Below are 20,192 nucleotides of genomic sequence, written 5' to 3' on the forward strand. Positions count from 1 at the left end.
GAGATTTCCTAGCCATTCCCAGATTTTCTCACTGATTTTTCGCGAATGTCTTTGTCCACCATTGAGGAAGGAAAACCGATGATAAAAATCGACGAAAATATTCATTGGAATCCCCTACTCGAGGGCTTTCAGACGCCACCGGTCACGTCCCCAACGGATGAGTTTTGAGAGAGGTATGGGCTGTGAGATTCCCTGGCCATGCCTGAATTCTCTTGCTGATATTTTGCGGATGTCTTTGTCAGCCCCGGGAGAAAACGATACAAAAATCAGCAAAAATATCCCCTGCGTTTTCCTACTCGAGCGCTTTCGGACACTGTCGGTCCCGTCTCCAACGGATGGTTTTCAGAGGATGTATGGGCTGTGAGGTTTTCTAGCCATGCACAAATCTCTTCACTGATCTCTCGCGAATGGTATGTGTGATCTGACTGGGAAGAGCAATATAATCATTGTGAAATGACACTTAGGTACATTCAGTGGTGTAATTTTCCACTCTTACGACTCTTGATGGTGCCGTCTCTTTTCCCTTCCACTCCAATCTTTTCAAGTGCAGTACCGAAATTGTTGCTCATCTTCAGTCCATAGTGTTTCAGGAACTCCGCCTCACCCATTCTGTACAGTGGGGAAGTGTTAGTGTTAGTGGATATTTAGTCACCAAAAGGAGAAGAGAAGGAAGAGACTACAGACTTGTCATATTTCTTGCCAACACGACGGTGCTTGCCATATGTCACTCCATGTGTGCTCGAGTGCTTGTCAGTGTACCATTCCCACTTCCAGTTCTTCAGTGGCACTCGGAGCTCATTCTCATCCCCATGCAGCCATTGTTTAATGGCATCCTTAAGTGTGCGGACTGGGGGAATGGTGGTGTGCTCAGCGCCCGGAGCGGGTCGGCCATCATCATCGTGGTGCTCCTGGGGCCGACTGGAGCCTGATGGAGGGTGGGATAGGGACTGGGCAAGTGGAGAGGAAGCGATGGGGCTGGGGGGGAAGGGGGGGAGGAGCACTGGGTAAGGTTGGCTGTGGCCACATTGACTGAGTAGGTCCTTGTCACGACCGACAAATCCCGGGGCTCCGTCAGCAGTGAATCAATGCCGATAGGCGAATCCGCCGACCTGAAACCCATCCTAACCAGCCCCCAACCCCATGTCTGGCCCCCCTGCCCTACTGCGTGAGACTTGGCCAATAATCAGAACCTAGACCCTGCCGGTATTCCGACCTTACCTCCAGTTCCTGAGCCCTTGGTGCTCCCGGCATTCAGTCATGCCTGCCTTGTCTCCACCTGAACCACACTCATTGCTTCTCGCTATGTGGTCACAGCCATGCCCCGCTTCCATGCATTCCGCACCCTCTGCCCACTCCGCACCCTCTGCCCATCTCTGCACCTTCTGGCCACTTCTGGTTGCCCTTGACACCTCTGGTCAGGTCAACACTCCCACTCCCCTCTGTACCTCTATTGGCCTTCATGCTGCCTTTGTGTGACAGTGCTGGCAGATCAACCTCTGTTCGCGGACTTGTGTCGGCACCGCACCGACCCCGCTTATTTGCAGACTTGTATTGGCGCCACGCGCTGACCTCCGCTTTTCCTCTGGTCATTTGTCACTTGGCAGCTTATCATTCATTCCTTGCCGAGTGCCATCTATTGTTTGCTTCCCTGCCAATATCGGCATTTGATCCCCTCTTTATTGGCACCAGGTTATTGATCTCATTCAGTTATTCATCAATAACCCTTGCCACTTATTGTTTATTGATCTGTTCCTTGTTTCCAGTTCCTGGGCTCTTGTCCTTATTTAGTTTGACAATCCCCGCTTATCTCCGTGCTGGACCGCGCCGGACTGGCCGGCCTTTCTATATTCCCTCTTGCCTATTTATATACCTTGTAAATACTTTCGGGGACCTCAGTCTGAAATCAACTAGAGTACCCCCCCTGTCTGTTCTGAGTCTCTCCTTCTGCAAAGGGGGCTTCCCCCCCTCTGAGTCCGTGCTCGCGGAGTCCGCACTCCTCCTATAGGTCCACTCCGCCCGCAAGTCTTGTTTGAAGTCCACTGTGAGTGTCAATCCATAAATATGGGATCTCCCCCAAACGTCAAGCTCAGGGCACAGCGCTCCACCTGAGTCGCTGAGGCCACGATCCCACTCTGCTAACCTTGAACAGCACTTCCGGATGCGCCGCATATTTCCGCCCGCATATCCGTGCGCGTGCTCCAACAGACCTCTGCACACCTCCAACCTCGACTCAGACAGAAACCCAATCTGTCTTCAGTCCGTCTTCTGACAGTCTGCCTGACTCTGACAATATTCCTCACTCTGACAATATTCCAGACTCTGACAGTACTTCCGACTCTGACAATAATCCCGTCTCTGACAGTCCTCCTGGCTGAACTGTTAGGGACGTATGATCCATTACTGAGCAGACATACCAGTAACATGGTGGTGGAAGGCAACAGGGTGAGGAGGAATAAGATAGCCTATCGTGTGCCTGAGTTGATCCAGTGAGACTTGGAATGGAGCAAATCTGTCATCAATGCTTCAGAGCCCATGCCTGAAGTGGTGCATGTGTTCCTCATACCAGCCTATGCGTTCCTCAAAATGGCCTATGTATTCACCCAGGTGGCCAAACTGAGAGTGGGCTTCTTCTGCAGTTATTGCTTTGAGTTGCGACATCGCTCCATTTTGAGACTCTAAGTTGTCAATGTGAACCGGGGCAAGTGAGTTGCCATAGTTTGTTTCTGTGGTGATCAGCATATCCATAGCATATTTGAGGAGTGTAGATGGCTGGAATATTGTGAGAGCCTTGGGAATGTGGATGAGATAATGGTGTGGACTCACATTTTCTCCAGGTGCCCACCCACCCCACCACTGGCACTGATGAAGTGGCCACCTTCTGAAAACCGGTGCAAGAGCAAACCAGTGCTGAAGACCACCATGCCTGAAGCAGTGTGATGTCAGTCTGTCAGTTTCCAGTTGCGCTTGCCTTCCATAATAGGCAAGAAGATCATTAATGGTGGTGGTTGAGAGCGTTGAATTCCAGTGAATGTCATGAGAACGGTGGGAGCAGGAGGGAAAGAGGGGATAGTGAGGCTTCAAGGGTTTTCCACTGCAATATCGCAGAGAAAGAAACTGAGTCCAGTGCCTCACATGGCAATATGCATCAAGCTCCGGAGTCACATTGGGTCCGTCATGCTGGGAAAATGTGTCCATGCCATAGAGGGGATAGATATTATACCGTGTCCCTATAAACTCGGACTCAGACCAGCAATAGACTGATGGCCACTGGATTTAGTTTACCTTGGCAGCCAGACTCATCACTATGGTTCTGTTTTTGCCAGCCCTTGCGGTTAACCAGGGTGACCCACAGGTGTGGAAGGTTGTGACTGACTTCCTCGTGTCCCCAATCAAGATGCTGAATAAGGATTGAAGTGAGCTCTTCATTCCTATGTTGAAAGTTGAAATATGAATAAAGGGTTGGTACAGCAGAGATGTAGGTACCTTGTCCATAGAGTCCAGCCCAAAGATGTTAGTGTACACAACATGAGGTGGGAGTGGATGTTGTCATGTTGTTTAAGGGTGAAGGACTCGCTGGGAATACTAGGGTCAAGAGCCTTGCTAATCAGGTCTGGAGGACATTGAGCAGCAGTGACAGCCTGAATAGCCTTAATGTCGCTAATCTGGATTGCCCTTGCATGATTCTGGATAGTTCCCTCAGATGCGTGCAAATTCTTCACAGATTTGACAAGGTCAATGATCAGACTGGATTCACATGGGTTTCCCTGGCACTTTTCAGGATAAGGGTGCAGATGCCAAGTGCCCTCAAATTCTCTAGAGGGGAATCAGAAATGATCACTTCACTTCATAAATTTTATGTCGCTACTCACAGTTTCCTGGAGTGCCACTGGAATGCGGAGCGGAGTATGTCTACAGTTGAGACAGACTTGTTCTGATCAGTAGTGCAGAATGTGATGTATGCAGCCAGTAGTTTGGCAGTAATTTCCACAGGTTTGTCGAAAGCAAGGAGAGCATCCTTGTGTTGAAAGAGATATGCCTCCGGATTTGGATCCTCAGGGGATGACAACAGTGGGTTACTGTACTTGAGGCAATTCTCTTCCAACCACTTCTTGGCATTGGTTATTGCTGAGCTATAGTTCCGTTGCGTGGAAGTGGACTGGAGGTGTGTATTTATCAATTCCAGCGCAGAAGTGGGGCCTGACCCCAGCTCAGAGTGCGGAGCCAGCTTCTTCCGCACATTTGAAGTTGCATGCTTCAGCAGATGACAGCCCTTCTTAACTTTGGGCATAGTGGGTGAAAGTACTAGGATGGATGGGCAGTTATGAACGTTGTTGTGGGGACAACTCCGTGTACCGCAAAAAGTTGGATTCTGCAGAATTTGGTCACCAACACGCAGTACATATCCGCTGACACTCCTGATACTCATTCTATCACTATTCAACACTCCTTACACTCATTCCATATTTTTCCATATTTTCCCCATCATTCCCGACAACCCCAAGCAAAATTCCCATGCCCAACCATGCCGCCAATTTCACCCCCTCTCCAGACCTCCATACCCACACTCACAACCCAGCCGTCTTTCCACCCGATAGTGATGCTCTACCACCCTTCTTCACCCCCGGAGCATTTCCCAGAATGGCAATCCCATACCCGGATGGTTCAGCACGGAGTATACTCTCACGTGGTCTTGACAGCACCTGTCAATGGCCACATCTCAAGAAGTACTGCACCAAATGGGATGAATAGGGGCTCGTTGGAAAGCTGGAGACGAGGAGGTTGCTGACGGGAGGATAGGCGGGCGCTGTGGCCAACTGTTGCGGAGTTAATTTTCACAATTCCTATTTCGGACCCGTTGTCACATTTTCCCCATTCATTCATATTTCTTTTATTGTTTCTTTGTTCCCAATTGGATATTCATCATTTACGGTTGCGTAACGGCCCGTTTACATTCCCCCAGTCCATTCATTTCATTTCAAACATATAAAAACTAGATAACAGCTTGTACATAACAAGTTAGTATTGAATAGACCCGTGAAGGGACAAGCAGAAGTTGCATCCAAGTGGCAAAGACGCTATCCACGACCCTAACGCCCCCATTGAGCTAGTTGATAACGTCTAAGACCCCTCTTATCAGAATCCTCAGCCTTGACGTCCAAGAGAGACGTAGGTGAGTGTTTGTTTGAGGTTTTTGCAGACTCGGTAGCACCCACGGACCAATACCTGGCCCAACGAACCACACCCGCACACACTACCACCCTCCCCCTTCTCTCTGTCTCGAGTCTAGGCAATAGACCCGTTACAACGTGTCACATCAAAGCACAGGCTGATAGTGAGGGACACAGCACCCAGGGATTGCATCCCTTAATCCTTTCATACCATTGGGGCAGCTGGAGTCCAACGAGGATTTCACTATCCATCAAAGATGCATCAATTGCCTGAAGCAGGTTGACATTGACAGGTTGGCGATAGGGTGGGCATCCTTGAACGAGTCGCACACACCACACACAGTTATGTTACTATCTACATGAAGACTATGGAATGGAATGGCCTGACAATGGAGCAGGGGGAAATGGGATGTGAGGACCAGATATTTCATCCTTGTATCCGAATGGATCAGATACACCTGAGTCAATAATGAATCCAAGAGATGACATGCTCGTTACAGATTCTCCACGACTGGGGCACAGTCCGTCACCAAGAATCTAGCCTCCCACTTGGACTCCATGAAGTTGCAGGAGAATTGCGACCCCAACCACCTATTCTGGCCATGGAGCGAACTGAGTGCATCGGTTGCACAGCAAGAGATCCACCATGGTTTTGCTCGGGTCCCTTAAGAAGGAATTGTGCAGTCCCAGTGGGGGACAAAGCTGGTGAGCAGAGCTGCCGTGGCTGTGCGTGTGATTTGCATGTTCCCCCAACCACTCTTCCAAATGGGATGGGATGGCGTTTGAAAGCCCACAAGCGAATCCAATGCCATCAGCTTCATCTGAAATGGTGAGGATGGGATGTTATGGGCGAGGGAGATACAGCATGTCTGGGATGGCTACAGTCCTGGGGAATGGCAGAGATCAATTGTCAGCAAGAGAAAAGACAAAAAAGAAAGAGATGGAGAAAGAGCACGCCACACTCACTGTACTCTCATGCAGCACCACCAGGCTGGGCTGCCGCAAGTACTCCGTCAGCGAAGCAAGACGAGGTGCAGGTGGCATGAGCTGAGTCAGGGGAAAGATATGGGGTGGTTGGACTGAGTATGTACACAGATGAGATTGAAGCCGGTTGAGACGACCCTTGCAAGATGCTCGATGTCTGTGTACCAGCGACAGTGGCTAATATGGGGGGTTAACGAGAGGGTGGATTAACATGTGAGTGCCCAAATAGCACTTACTGCCTCGGCCTTGCTTCTCTTTGTCTTTGCTGTCCTTTCCTAAGCCTATAGTCCACTTCTTTTTCTCGCGCTCCTTTTCGGAATCAATGCTGGTGCGGGGTTTTGTCTCCCTATCATTCTTTTGCAGTGCCTTTGTGCCATTCGTGCAGTCACCTTGATAGAGTCGAGAGCGACACAAGGAGGTGACGAGGGATAGGGCAGGAGAGGGTGAAGAATGGATGTGTCCAGTTTAGCACCAAAATAGGGAATGGGTGGTGAGAGGGAAGGATTGGTGAGATCTGGCGAGCGAGCTTGCAGGAGAATGTGAGGGTCGTCATGTTGCTCTACAGTCCATCCGTCTGCCTGCGGAATATCCAAAACGGACACATACAGTAGCGCTTACGATGTTGGAGGGGTCCGGCATCACATCGAAACCGAGTTCATCATTAGATGGGGTTGAGTCCATGAATACATGAGATGTCGCTCGAAGGCAGTTGCTGAGGCACACCATTCGCACATGGGGATGATGAGTCGAGGAGGAAGTGGAGGTGGAGGTGGAACAGTGGCTGTGTAACCAAAGGGATTACATCTGCTGGGCTTGATGATCTGGCCGAGACTGGACATTGAAGGGATACTTGCTAGTGAGCCGCTGTGGGAATGGCCCGACAATGGAATGGTGTATGCCAAACTGTCTGGATAGCCGGCAGAGTGAGTCTGGGTGCGAACCTCCGTGGGCGACTCTGATGCAGAGCCAGGGGGGAGTGTCTGGAGCGATGGTCATCAATACAATGGAACCATGGTTCGGAAAGAGAAGCAAAGCCAGTGCATCGAAGAAGAGGGAAAATCGTAGAAAATGAAGTGACTTACGTGAGATCCAGAATTAATGTTACAGCCGATTCCAAAAAAATCGGCCATTTTGATTTCATTGAAAGAGATCTAGGAGGGTTCTTCCTTCCTAAAAAAGTTGGTCGGATCACGCCCCACGAAAGGGGTTTCCTTACTTGGATGGATCTGCTTAGCGCCGGGGTCTTTGGTCTCACTGCATCCCCACTCTCGTGCGCGACACTATGGCAAGCTCGGGTTTCCGGACTCGCTCACATTATCCTCAAATTCAAGCCCTCCACACACATGCGGGCGCTGCATCTTCCAGTAATGCATATCGATTCAGACTCAGACGAAGGGTTTGATGAAGGATTGCGCGAAGTCAGTCAGGAAGAAAAGCCTGATGATGAGCTTGATTGGGACTTGTTTTGAGGACTTCTCACATGTATATACAAGTCATTCCATGCTCTGAGCATAGCTTAGCCCTCATGTGCGATGAACAAAAAATCTGGTGACATTGATACACAAAATTCGGACTTGTTTTTGAGGGCATGAAGACTAGAATGTCTAGCGCACTCAAGATGTTTCCCCATGCTGATTAGAGGGGGAGAAACGGACGCAAGTGTATGCAAACACAATGTTTTTTAGAGGGAGTTCCACGGTACCATTGGGTTTGCCGCCTTGCGCTCAAAAGTTGCCGTTTCTGGCAGAGAATGAGTGCCCCTAGATCTCTTTCGATGAAATCAAAATGGCCGATTTTTTTGGAATCGGCTGTAACAGCAGAGTGATATGGCGAATCATGTGTGCTCGAATGATGAGAAGCATAAGAATTAGAACAATGTATTCCAGGGTGTGCGCTGCCGGTAGTTCCACTGGTCCCATTCACACCGTTCCCACCGGCACCAGTTCCAGAATGACTCAAAGGAGAAGGGTAGCTCGAGGAAGGGTTACCAGCTTCTCTATGGCCCTCACTTCCGCTTGAATGGGGATGTGAATGCGAATGTGGTTGGGGAGGTTGAGGGTAAGCAGACGTAATCCCTTTGGTTACGCAGCATCTGTTGGTGAAAACAATACCACAGGCCCCTCCATAGATGCCATACCCATTCATTCCCTTCCCATTGCTCATAGGGACACCATATCCGCCTACGGCAACTCCAACACCGACACCACCCTCCCCCCTTTCCCTGTCTCGAGTCTAGGCGATAGACCCGTTACAAATCTGGTGGTCCTTACAGGGGGGATAATCCACTTGGTCAGGTTTTCAATCACGCAAGTTTGCACAGTTCATTCATTTGGAAATTCATCATTTTGCCGTGGATATCGAGTATCTACATTGGTTACAGACGCAGGTCAAGAAAGTACAAGTATTAGGGATCACACTAGACCACCCAAGCTACACACGCACGCACACACGTTGTTCCTCCTGGCGGACCTCAAGACAAGGCACAGGAGATCATATTTGATTGCTCAAGTTTAGTTCACTCCTGGTGGATCTCAAGAAGAGGCACAGGAGCCCGTGTTAGGGATCTACGCGTTACGGATCCACACGGTTACGCAAGTTTACACAAGTTATCTCAATCATTGCCTCCTGGCGGACCTCAAGACGAGGCACAGGAGTTCATTTTTCACCACTCAAGTCGTCCTGTGCTGTTTCACCTAAAAATTGTACCAAATTGCCTTCATCTTACCAGGCAATACACTCGTTTTATCCACATTCCTTCAATTGCCGGACATCAATAGACAGACGTCCAGAAGTCGTTCCAAGTTTTGCGTGTTTTGTTAACCGATTTCGAGATGGCTGCAAGTCCTGCCATCACAGTGCCCATGTTTTATATCGAAGCCCCATTGATGCCAGGTAACCGAAGCCCAGAAGCACCCCGGTTCAAGGGCAAAATGATTACCAAGTTTTTACGCGAGTTCGAGTTGTTGGCCGACATTGCTTCCCTTACAGATGCAGGCAAGTGCGCCTACATGATCACCTATTGCACCGAAAAGGAAGCCGAATTTGTCCGGACCCTCCCCGGTTTCGAGACCCAGAACTGGCCCATGCTCAAGTCAGAGCTATTGTGCTACTACAGTGCCGATGAAGATGAGCCCGGATATCGAATGGAGGATCTACGAAAGTTTGTCAAGGAAGCCCGCAAGATAAAAAGGGTAGACCATCTTGCACGGTACCGGCGCGAGTTCCATGTTATTGCGAAGTGCCTACAGAAAAGGAATGCCCTTACTGTCGTTGACCGCGATGATTTGTTTTACCGTGGATTTCCGTCAAAGTTCAGACGGGAGCTCAAGTACGAACTCAGGGCACAAGGTCTTTGGTCAGACCTGACCCGACCACCGCACATGAATGATGTTGTAGCAGTTGCACAGGAGCTGCTCCAAGGCGACATATACGATGTTGATTCCAGTGTGAAGTCCGAGCGACGCCCATGTTCCAGAAAGGACAGTGATGATGATCCAGTCAATGACTTGGCGGACCATGGAAGTGACAGCGCAAGCTTGTGCCAGATGGCAGATTCCACGGATTTGGAGTTAGCGGCTGAACGACATGAAGCCCAGGACCTAGAGAGCTCAGCTCCCCATGAGGAAGCCTTGCCACTACATCCCAGTTGCGGCATCCCCGAGTCCAGGTTGTGTGGACAGTCCGAAGTCCCGGCAGTTTCCTTACTGGAGCGGGCGCCAGTTGGTGTTGAAGTTGAAGTCAGAAGCGCAGCGCTTCCAACTGAATTGAGTCATGTTTGCGCCGAGCCGATCGTTGTACCCACTGATTACGAGTCTGGATCAGGGTTCAGCACTAAGAACCTAGAAGCCAGCGATTGTGACCAACTAGGGAGCCGTGTCGAAGTACCGGAGCTAGAAGCGAAAGAGCTTAGGCCTATTGGCCTTGAACGCATCTCAGATCCACCAGTTTGCGAAGTCACCTTAGCTCCTCAGACCTCAGATTGGGCTGAGACAGCTCATACGTGCTCAGACAAAGCTAGATTGCCTCAGACAATGGAGGCAATGGCATGCGTTGACAAGAATGAGCTGAATGACTTAAGTGCGACGACTTTGAACTCACGACCTTTTGGCCCGCTCCCGATCTTGGACCTTACTCAGGATCTGGAATGGCGACAATCCGATATGACACCCAGTGACCCTACGGCAGCCAGTGAGCCTCGATATGATGGTCCAGATGCCCTTGTGACAAGGATTGAGCCTGGAGTGTTGCTCACTGCATTCAAGAATGCGACTGAATGCGATCTCACCTCAGAGTCTGAGTTGGACATTGCGGTTGTGTATGATGCAAATGAACATCCGCTTCCAGACGATTGTTGTCGTCCATCGTACAAGCCAACGGAGTGTGTTTTAGTACCTGATCATGGCCAGAGCCCCGCACATCGCAGAATAAGCGCCGAGTTAGCCAAGGTGGCTAAGAAGTACCCATTTGACCCCGGGATCGAGCCCAATGCATCCAGAATCGTCAGAGATGCACCCATCGATGTCCAACGGTTAGTTTCAAGTCACGTCGCATGTCATTCCGAGGATAGCCAAAGTTCTGAGCTGCGAAAGCTGCACGGACATTTCGAGATTGAGCAAAATCATGCACTGAGGAAAACCCGCGATGAGAGGCACATCAATTCAGTGCTGTCCAGTACAACTGCATCCCAGGCAGTCGACCCGACTGTAGCAGTCGTCGATTTTGAGCTCCCAAATGGTCTAGCGTGCACAGGGACCGGAGCGATGCAAGAACAGGAAGCTGAGCCAAACCTTGCGTTTAAGGCCGAGCCTGTCCCAGAACGAGTGATAGAGTTACCGAAAATCGAGTCGAATGGGCCAGCCAGCGTCTTAGAGTTGCCCCGCATGCGCGATATTGAGTTCAACGATTTGGGCAGAGAAGAAGTCGAAATTTCGGATGTGGAAGCATTGAGTCCCGCGCGCTATGGTGACGAGTTCCCCCATGGGTTAGCCGAGACTGTTCACAATGAAGGAAGTCCCAAGACATGCCGATTAGTTGAACAGCATGCCAGTGAAGGGCATACCACTGTTACTCTCGATCGCGATGAAAGTCTGGTGCATAGTTGTGACGAGTCTGAAGTGCCTTACTACGACACAGAGTACTTCAGGGATGTGTTCAAAATCACTGACTCAACCGAAGATTTCACTTGGGATTCTGGATATGAATCCGACGACACCGCAGTTGATGCTGATGTGCCTCAGGCTGAGCGCGCCAGACTCATTATCTTACACGAAGCCGTTCCCACCTTTGTGCCACACGAAAAACAAGTTCATGGTTTGATTGATCACTGTGCTATCATACATCGTGGTTACATTATGACAAATGCGAAATGTGCCGCCAGCAATGATCCCAGCAAGAAAGCGCTGGAGCATGCTTGTTCCTCTGATGCGATTGACGATGGATATGAACGCCCACCCGAGAAAGACCCAGACAAGGTCTCAAGCATGAATCAGAGTGCGGGGGCCCGAGCATGCGAGTCCGAATTGACTCAAGTGGTCGATTACATGTCAGTGGCCGAGTTCCAGGTTGAACCACGCCCGCTAGAAATGCTAGAGCGCTCTCCCATCGTTCAAGGAGATACTGTAGTTGTCAGAGAGACCACAGACATGGCATCCGAGTTAAGCGAGCCAGACGTCGAGTTTAAAGAGCTTAGGCCTCACGGCCTCGATCCAAGCGCGATTACAGACTATGTTGAATACATGATGGCTTTGAAGGTCGGAGACGCGAGTGTTGACCACGCATTAGAGTTTTGCTGCCAGTCAAAGGATCTTCATCCAGGAAGACCGAACATGCATATTGAGATTCCATGGGCACGAGAGCACGAGGTCAAAGAGCTGAGGCCTCCTGGCCTCAGCGACGAGCTCATTAGCGAAGTTCCAGATGAGGGAGCTGTTGAGGCCACGCGAGTTCCGGCCTTGGATCGTGAGATTGCCGTGAACGACAAGCGTCCAACTCGAACCTGGGAGTCCGGGGTCGAGTCGGGAGTCGTTTGCATGTCGAGTACGGAGTTTTGTGCCGAAGTGAGTGAAATCAGTGACGGCCCACACGAGTCAGCGATGGGAGTGAAAACAAAACATACTGTTGTTCCTAATCCTCCTATACGACCGTTGGTTCTCCAAGAGGTGACAGATGCCTCAGAAAGCAGAGATCGAGGTGATGCGAAGTTGCTGGATGTCGGATCTGGACTCGGAGACTTGGCGAGCGCGACCATACCTGTGCCTATAAATTCAGCTGGCGAGGCAATGATGCCAGATGAAGTCCAGGATAGTCAGAACAGATCGGATCGAGACATCAGCAGCCAAGTTGGCGCCCTGAAACAGGTTTTGTGGCCTGGAATGGTTGACAAAGATCGCAGGCGTGTTTTAGACAAGATGCCATCAGCGAGCCGAGAGGTCACAGATAAAGAGTCCAGGCCTCCCTATCGCTCGAGCGCATGTATGAGCCACTCCAAGCCTCGGCTGGGCTTAGAACCGAAGTGTCGGTGCCACATGCCCGAAGGGCTGAGACCTACTTCAGCAGCGCTGCTGGACAAGCTTCCCTGCGACCTAGAAGAGGCGACGACGGCGATGACGATGAGTCCAAAGGATGCTCCCATAGATCCAAGTGTCCTAGTTGACTAGTCGTGACCAGGAGACCGATGCATGATCATCTGATGTGGCAACGACCTTTAGGCAATCTGTTAGGATGATTGGAGGATATCGTGAGGGACCACGATTAAGAGCTAGGCCTGTATGTCACGGGGATTTGCCGGTGTACCATAAATGAGCCAAATCCCGCGATTCTACTACCCTCAGCAAGCACCTCACATCCATCACATGTAGCCTATATCCCCTCACACTCCTTACACACTTTCCTATTTTTCCTTATTTTTCTGATTCCATTTCCGATGTCCAGAGGCCGATGTTCCCATTTTCTTATTGTCATGTGATATTCTTTCCTATTTTGTCTATCGGACTCTTCCGTGACCCACTGTACAGTTTGGTAGAGAGTTATCAACACCACACTCTAGAGGACCAATATACCACCATTGACCTGACCCTCAGTGAGATCCTTATCCCCCTCTTTCCTGTCGTGAGTCTAGTTGGATAGACCCATTACACCGCGCACTGACCTCCGCTTTTGTCCTCTGGCCATTTTTGTCACTTGGCAACATAACATTCATTCCTTGCCGAGTGCCTGTAAATCAGCGGGAGGAAGACTAGAGCACAGTGTCTAGAGTGCGATGTCAAACGTGGTTTTTATGTTAGGCAAGATGTAAACTATGTACAATCTATAAGGTTGAGGACTTACCTAGAGCGCGATGTCAAACATGGTTGAGCATCGCACTCAGGTAATCCTCGCTCTTTTATGTCTATCTAACTATACAACAAAGCGGATAACAAAGGTGAAACTAGCACCTCCGGCGCTTTGTGCGACTAAGGGTTTGCCACACGGCAACGCTTTGCCTGCAGCTCCACCTCCCCTTTGTCCTTGTGTGGCGTCGGGCTGCCACATCAACAGTGCCTATTATGTTCACCCCAATATTGGCATTTGATCTGTGTGCTATTGCACTTTCCTATTCATTCATTTAATCTGTCAATATTGGTACTTGATCCACTTTGACTTTATTCATTCCTTGCCTCCCATTTCCCAGGTTCTTGTCCTTGGTTTAGTTTGACAAGTCCCTGCTCATTTCCACTTATTTCCGCACCAGACTGACCGGTCCCTCTTTTGATTTCTCTTATCTACTTATACCTTGTAAATACTTTCAGGGACCTCAGTCTGAAATCAACTAGAGTACCCTCCCTGTCTGGTCTGAGTCTCTCCTTCTGCAAAGGGGGCTTCCCCCCTCTGAGTCCATGCTCGCGGAGTCCTGTCAGGGCCCGGCCTCAGACTCGGAGGCTCCCTGACCTCAACCCCCATCTAACCTGTCCTCACACTATGCGGGGCATGAGATGTATAGTAAAAGGAAAGATAATATATACACTTGCCTATGTGGGGCATGAGATGAGAAGAAGGGTAAAGGTCTCATCTCCCCGCATGGTTGCTATATAAAGGAATGGGTCACATGCCCACAACTATACAGCTCTTAGAGTTGTGTAGTGTGACCCGGAGGGAACATCCAGGTGGCAGTGCCAAGCGTGGGAATGTTCTGGGCGAGTTGCTTGCCCAGAACTGTGGCTGTGACCCGTGGGAACATTCTGGGCAAGCTGCTCGCTCAGAAAGTTCCCACGCTATCCCATGCGCGCGGATACACAACACAGAAAGGCAACAACAAGGCAACAATGAAGGAATGGAAGGAAGGGATTGGTTGGGGAGTCTGGGGCACCCTAGGGCAGGGTGCTGAACCCTGACAAGTCCACGCTCCTCCTACAGGTCCACTCTGCCCGCAAGTCTTGTTTGAAGTCCGCTGTGAGTGTCAATCCGTAAATATGGGATCTCCCCCAAACGTCAAGCTCAGGGCACAGCGCTCCACCTGAGTCGCTGAGGCTGCGATCCCACTTGAACAGCACTTCTGGATGCACCGCATATTTCCGCCTGCATATCCACATGTGTGCTCCAACAGACCTCTGCATCACCTCCAACCTCAACTCAGACAGAACCCAATCTGCCTTCTATCCACCTTCTGACAGTGCTCCGACTCTGACAGTACTTCCGACTCCGACAATATTCCCAGTCTCTGACAGTGGAGCTCCAAGGGTGACAGGGTGTTGAAGGGACTCGGCTTCAGCAACTCGGAACAGAGTGCTGCACCCATTACATTCTTGTTGTCCCCAATTTGTTGGGGGAGCTGGTGATGGAGGAACCAAGGCCACCAGCAGGAAGGGGCTGGAGGCCCCCCCTCACTACTTAACGATGGAGGCGTTAGCGAGGGTCAATCGTTCGTCATGTGATTCTTTTTGGGTTTTATACCAAGGCATCTTTAGATGTGCCTGTACTCAGCTCTTGGTTCAGGGTAGAGAAGCAGACAAGTGGGATGCGATAGACGTCCTGGAAGAGGTTTTGGATTTGAGGGCTGAAGACTGTTTATATTATAACTGGGGGAACTATTTTACTGGAGGGGTACATGTGTACATATAGTAGAACAATTTGGATCCGAAGGTAAACAAAGGTTACCAAGGGGAAGGGGAAGTAAATAGAAAAGAATCCACAGGACAAATTAGGATTAGGTGAAAAGCCCGAATTACTTCTGAGGTTTGTGGAGTGGGAGTCTTAAAAGCCAACTGAATGGCAAGGTCTGGAACCATCTAAGAATAAGCAGGGGACTACAGAGAAAGATGTCCGGAAAGGTCCAGAGCCCGGAAGTTGTAGATTAGGGTTATAGAAAATATCAAATGATAAAACAATAAAGATTATCAAGACCGGAGGTCAGGTAGGAATGGGGAGGTACTGGAGGTGCAGAGACCAGAAGTAAGAAGGAGGGTGGATAAGCAAGTTGAGGTTTACCAACAACAAGCAGGTCCATCTCCTTTGAACAAGGGGTCTGAGGAGGTGGAGGTGTGGTAGCAGAGGTCCAGAGGTGATGCAGATGTAGATGGGAGGCAGAGCAGGAGAGAGTCAAAGAAGGAAGTAGTCCTAGGGCTGTTGGCATCGACTGGAGGTAGCAGAGAGAGATTGGGAGGGGCTGGTGGAAGTCATAGGAGTCATATAGGAATAGGGCAGAGGGAGGTGGAAGATCTGGGATATGACACCCTGTACACATAGGAATGGAAAGAGGACCTCCCTTTTGACTACAAAAGAGACTGTAGCGCTGAGAGATAAAAAACCCTAAGCTTGACTCCTTGAGTATTATAAGGAATCCCTGATGATTGTCCAAGATGGACCAGGGGTACATAATTCTTTGTGATTGTTTTTGTTTTGTTAGCACCCAGACTGAACCTAGGACAAGCTAAGGACATCCTAGACTCCCTCCCCACAAATTTGCTTGCATTTAGGGGGTTAGATTCCTAGCCCACTTGCAACAAACATAAGACCCCACCGCCTGGACAAGATTGCAGAATGACCCCCTGACCCCTGCCCGGGCCCAGAACTCGTAGCTGGAGAGGAGAAATATGAAGTGGGGAAAATACTGGACTCTAAGTGGTTACACTGAAAGCTCTGGTATTTAGTAAAGTTTGCTGGCTGGCCAAACTCAGAAAATGAATGGCTCCCTTGAGACCAACTAGTCCATGCCCATGACCAGATCAAGAAGTTCCACCAATTACACCCCCATGCCCCAGGAAGGGAGAGGATGAACCCCCTGGCCACTTCAAGGCAAAGCAGCTTAAGGAGGGGGTGATGTCAGGGCACACCCACCCAACCTGGCTCCACCCGCCCTCACCCAGTATCCCACTTATCTTTATTCCTCATCCTTTATCACTGTTCTTTATTTCTTATTCTTCCTTCCTCTTATTCTTTCTTCTATTTCTATCTACATGGATGACCTTTCTCTATATCTATGTACTATTGACCCACCCATGATGTGTGCATGACACACCTAGCCCCAGATGACCCAGATGGCTTCATGGTGCAACCCAGCACACACCCTCAGGATCCCCCATGGGGACACCCAGGTGACTGCAGCTGTATGCAGGGTGACATGGCAGACCTCATGTGACCCAAGCCACATGTATATAAATGTACCTGGGGTGGGAACCAAAGAAGTAACCTTCTTCTCACTATTCCCACTTCAGTCTAAGTGGCCAGGGACCATTGTCCTGCATCAGTATGCACCCCCACTCCACACCCTGCAAAGGCCTCAGTGCTGGGTGTTACATCTGGGCCCCCATCAGCAAACTTGGTAGGGAGCTCTTGGAGCTCTCAGAGCTCTGTGAGCAAATTGAGTCTTTTTGCTGTGCACCCTCTACACATTGGGTGGAGAAAATTAAATGTTTGAATGATTTTATTCTCCTAAGGATGCAGAAGTGCAAAGATAATATGTATATACATTTTTGGAAATGCATATTCCATGGCCAGCATCATTACTTGAAACACTCTATTTTTGTTTTTAAATCATGGATGGTCTTCATATCTCCATGAAATCTGCTTAGTTATTTTGGCACCAGTAGTGCAAAGATAATATGGATATATATGTGTGTAAAATGGCCATTGTCATTGCTCTGAAAGCTCTATGAGCTCTATGAACTCTATGAACTCAGTGGGCTCATAGAGCTCATATACCTTTTGTGTTTACTAAAATCAGCACCTTATTTTTTATTGCTATTTACAAAATTTGAGGAAAACTCTGAAATTCAAAAATTTGCACTTTATCTTTCATCTCATTTCTTGCTCAAAACTCAACCAATTTTGATGATTCTATGTGAATTGGAAAGCACCAAAGTGTGGCAATGTAACCATGCATGTTATGTAGGGTATAAATCAGTTTTAACAAAGTGTTCCAAATGAAGTAAATTGAAAATAAAGCAAACAAAAAGCTGATGTATTCTTCAGATATCATCCAAGTGTCAGGGTACCGAGCTGCTCGGACTCTAAGTCGAGGGATCTCGAGCCTTCGCTGGAGCTGAGGCTGAGGGGGACAGGATCAGTCTCAATAGGGGAACCCGGCAAAGCGGATTGCGATAGGGATTCCAGCTGAGCAGCGAGGGGAAGTGAGAGAAGAAAGTTATCTTCCTCACTCGCTACCCAGGGAATGATAAAGTCAGTATACCCGGCGAAGCGGGGCCGCTCTGCAGAAGGAAATATAACAAATGTCTGTGCCAGTCCAGGGATGATGACCAGGCTGTGCGGGTATGGGGCAGGTGTGTCATCAGTTGTGTGTAAGCAGTCCGGACTTAACCAGGCTGTACTCTGACACCAAGCCTTTGACACCAAATTTCCCATGGTCAAAAAGCCATGGTTATTTGGCTCACTGTCAGGGCCCAGCCCTTGTTCTGTGACGGGCCCAGGGGGATCCTCCTAGTCGCTGGGTGTCAGGGACAGCTCCGAAAGCGGCGAGGTCCCAGCGTGCAGGACTCGGTGGGACGGATAGCGGCTATGTGTAGCGGCGATCCCGTCGCGGGGTGAGCGTCCCCGACCACTTAGTCTGAAGTGGAAATGTGAGAAGAAGGCTACTTCTTCGGTTCCCACTTCAGCTGTTATTATATACATGCGGGAATGATCACGTGGGGTGCGCCACGTCACCCTTGCACACAGCCACAGCTCTCTGGGTGCTTCCGCGGAAGATCCCGAGAGGGCCTGCTGAGGGTGCAAGGCGAGTGCGGTGGCGGCGGCGTAGGGATGTAAGATACAGGAGGGGGGATGGGCGTGTGCGCCAATGATACATTGAGCAGAGGGAAAGGTGGTCCATGTAAGAGAAAGGGAGAAAGAAAGGAAAGAGGAAAGGAGAACAGGAGAAAGGGAGAAGGAGAGGAGGGAGAGGTGGTGCGGAGCGGGGAGGCGGAGCGGGGGTCGGGTGGGGCGTGTCGGGGCATGCCCTGACATCACCCCCTCCTTAAGCCGCTTCGCCTCGAAGTGGCTGGGCGGTCTTCTCTTTCTCTCCCTGGGGCGTGGGGGTGCGTCTGGTGGAAGTCTTCCACTAGGTCGGAGGCGTGGGTCAGATTTTCGCATGTGAGCCACTGGTTCTCTGAGTTTGGCCAGCCGGTATACTTTACCAAGTACCAGAGTTTCCGGCGCCACCATCTGGAGTCCAGAATTTTTTCGACTTCGTACTCTTCTTCCCCATCTATGAGGTCTGGGCCCGGGCAAGGGTCAGGGGGGCGTTCCGCGATGTCATCAGGGCGGTGCGGTCTGACGTTCGTCACGGACATGACTGGGTGGATCCCCTTCTGTCGTGCGGTGAGTCGGAGTTTGACGGCGGCGGGGGAGACGACTTTGGTGATCACGAAGGGGCCAATCCACTTGTGGTCTAGCTTCTTGGTCGGGCGGTCAGTCGTGTAGTTCTGGGTGCTAAGCCAGACCCGGTCGCCTTCTCGGTATGTAGGGGCTGCCCCGCGATTGCGGTCATAATAGCGGGCCATCTCGTCCGCCGCGTGCTCCAGCGCCGCCTTCGCCTCCTCTTGCATTTTCATCATTCTTGAAGAGAACGCATCTGCGGCTTCCACCTCGGACGTGTGTGTGGGCTCTGTCCCCATCCTGGGGTGTTGCCCGGTGTCGAGCTCGAAGGGGGTGCAGCGGGTAGCGGAGTGGACACGGTTGTTGTAGGCGAACTCTGCTAGCGGGAGCCAGTCCACCCAGTCGTCTTGGCGGTGGTTGACGAACACTCGGAGGTAGGCTTCTATCTCCTGGTTTACCCGCTCGGTTTGTCCGTCCGTCTGTGGGTGATAGGGTGTCGAGGGGGTGAGCTTGACTCCGAGGAGGTCTGCAAGTTCCTTTGAGAAGCAGGAGATGAAGGCGCTTCCTCTATCGCTGAGGATTTCTTCGGGTAGGCCATGGTGTTTCCAGACATGTTCGAGGAAGAGCCGTGCGATTCCCGCTGAATCTACCATCGTCACCGTAGGAACCACATGGATGCGCTTGGATAGGTGGTCTACCACGACGAGGATGGCATTGTATCCTTTCGACTTGGGGAGCTCCCCTACCATGTTGACAGATATCACTTGCCAGCGGCGCGCGGGGACTTTGTTCGGGATGAGCTTTCCGACCTTACGGGAGGGGAAGGACTTGACACGGTTGCAGGTGTCGCATCCGCGCACGTACCGTCCTATGTACTCCGCCATCCGGGGCCACCAGTAGTCACGGGAGACGAGTTCCAGGGTCTTCCATCGCCCTGGGTGCCCCATCGCCCGTGTGTCGTGGTGTAGCCACACTAGGTCGTGGCGGAGCTGCGGGTCCTTGGGGACGTATATCCTTCCTCTGTATAGGACTAGCTCTTCCTGTTTCTCCCATTCATCTGACCTAACTGTCCCCTCTCCGAGTTCTCGCATCGCCTTCACCACGCTCTCATCCAGGTCCTTTGCCCCACGGATCCTCTCCTTCTGCGGAGATCGCCTCCATCGCGCGGGTTTCGAACCAGGTTGGTTGGAGGAGTGTTAGCCCCTTGTTGTCGTCCTTACCTCTCGGGTGGTCAGTGCGGCATGAGAGTGCGTC

At 50.6% G+C, this 20,192-nt stretch overlaps 4 protein-coding genes across 4 annotated transcripts; 1 reads left to right on the forward strand and 3 right to left on the reverse strand.

Moving 5' to 3' along the window:
• Positions 1-644: 644 nt before the first annotated feature.
• Positions 645-4,288, reverse strand: EI90DRAFT_3132767 (uncharacterized protein; the record flags this gene model as incomplete). The annotated part of the gene is made up of 6 exons (XM_039064502.1): positions 645-975; positions 2,564-2,787; positions 2,847-2,923; positions 3,283-3,428; positions 3,484-3,813; positions 3,870-4,288. The coding sequence occupies 6 exons, from the start codon at positions 4,286-4,288 to the stop codon at positions 645-647; spliced, it is 1,527 nt and encodes a 508-aa protein (XP_038909976.1).
• A 1,853-nt stretch (positions 4,289-6,141) lies between these two features.
• Positions 6,142-6,833, reverse strand: EI90DRAFT_3132768 (uncharacterized protein; the record flags this gene model as incomplete). The annotated part of the gene is made up of 4 exons (XM_039064503.1): positions 6,142-6,329; positions 6,389-6,461; positions 6,542-6,730; positions 6,771-6,833. 4 exons carry the CDS (start codon positions 6,831-6,833, stop codon positions 6,142-6,144), a joined length of 513 nt encoding a protein of 170 aa, XP_038909977.1.
• An 839-nt stretch (positions 6,834-7,672) lies between these two features.
• Positions 7,673-8,649, reverse strand: EI90DRAFT_2685519 (uncharacterized protein). The gene has a single exon (XM_039053465.1). It carries the CDS (start codon positions 8,313-8,315, stop codon positions 7,788-7,790), a length of 528 nt encoding a protein of 175 aa, XP_038909978.1. The 5' UTR covers positions 8,316-8,649; the 3' UTR covers positions 7,673-7,787.
• A 2,954-nt stretch (positions 8,650-11,603) lies between these two features.
• EI90DRAFT_3082498 (uncharacterized protein) lies at positions 11,604-12,900 on the forward strand. Its single transcript, XM_039062013.1, has 3 exons — positions 11,604-12,341; positions 12,441-12,808; positions 12,881-12,900. Exons 1-2 carry the CDS (start codon positions 11,693-11,695, stop codon positions 12,806-12,808), a joined length of 1,017 nt encoding a protein of 338 aa, XP_038909979.1. The 5' UTR covers positions 11,604-11,692; the 3' UTR covers positions 12,881-12,900.
• The last annotated feature ends 7,292 nt before the right edge of the window (positions 12,901-20,192 follow it).

The sequence above is a fragment of the Cantharellus anzutake genome (assembly GCF_015039405.1).
Source record: "Cantharellus anzutake strain C23 chromosome Unknown EI90scaffold_92, whole genome shotgun sequence".
Taxonomy (NCBI): domain Eukaryota; kingdom Fungi; phylum Basidiomycota; class Agaricomycetes; order Cantharellales; family Hydnaceae; genus Cantharellus; species Cantharellus anzutake.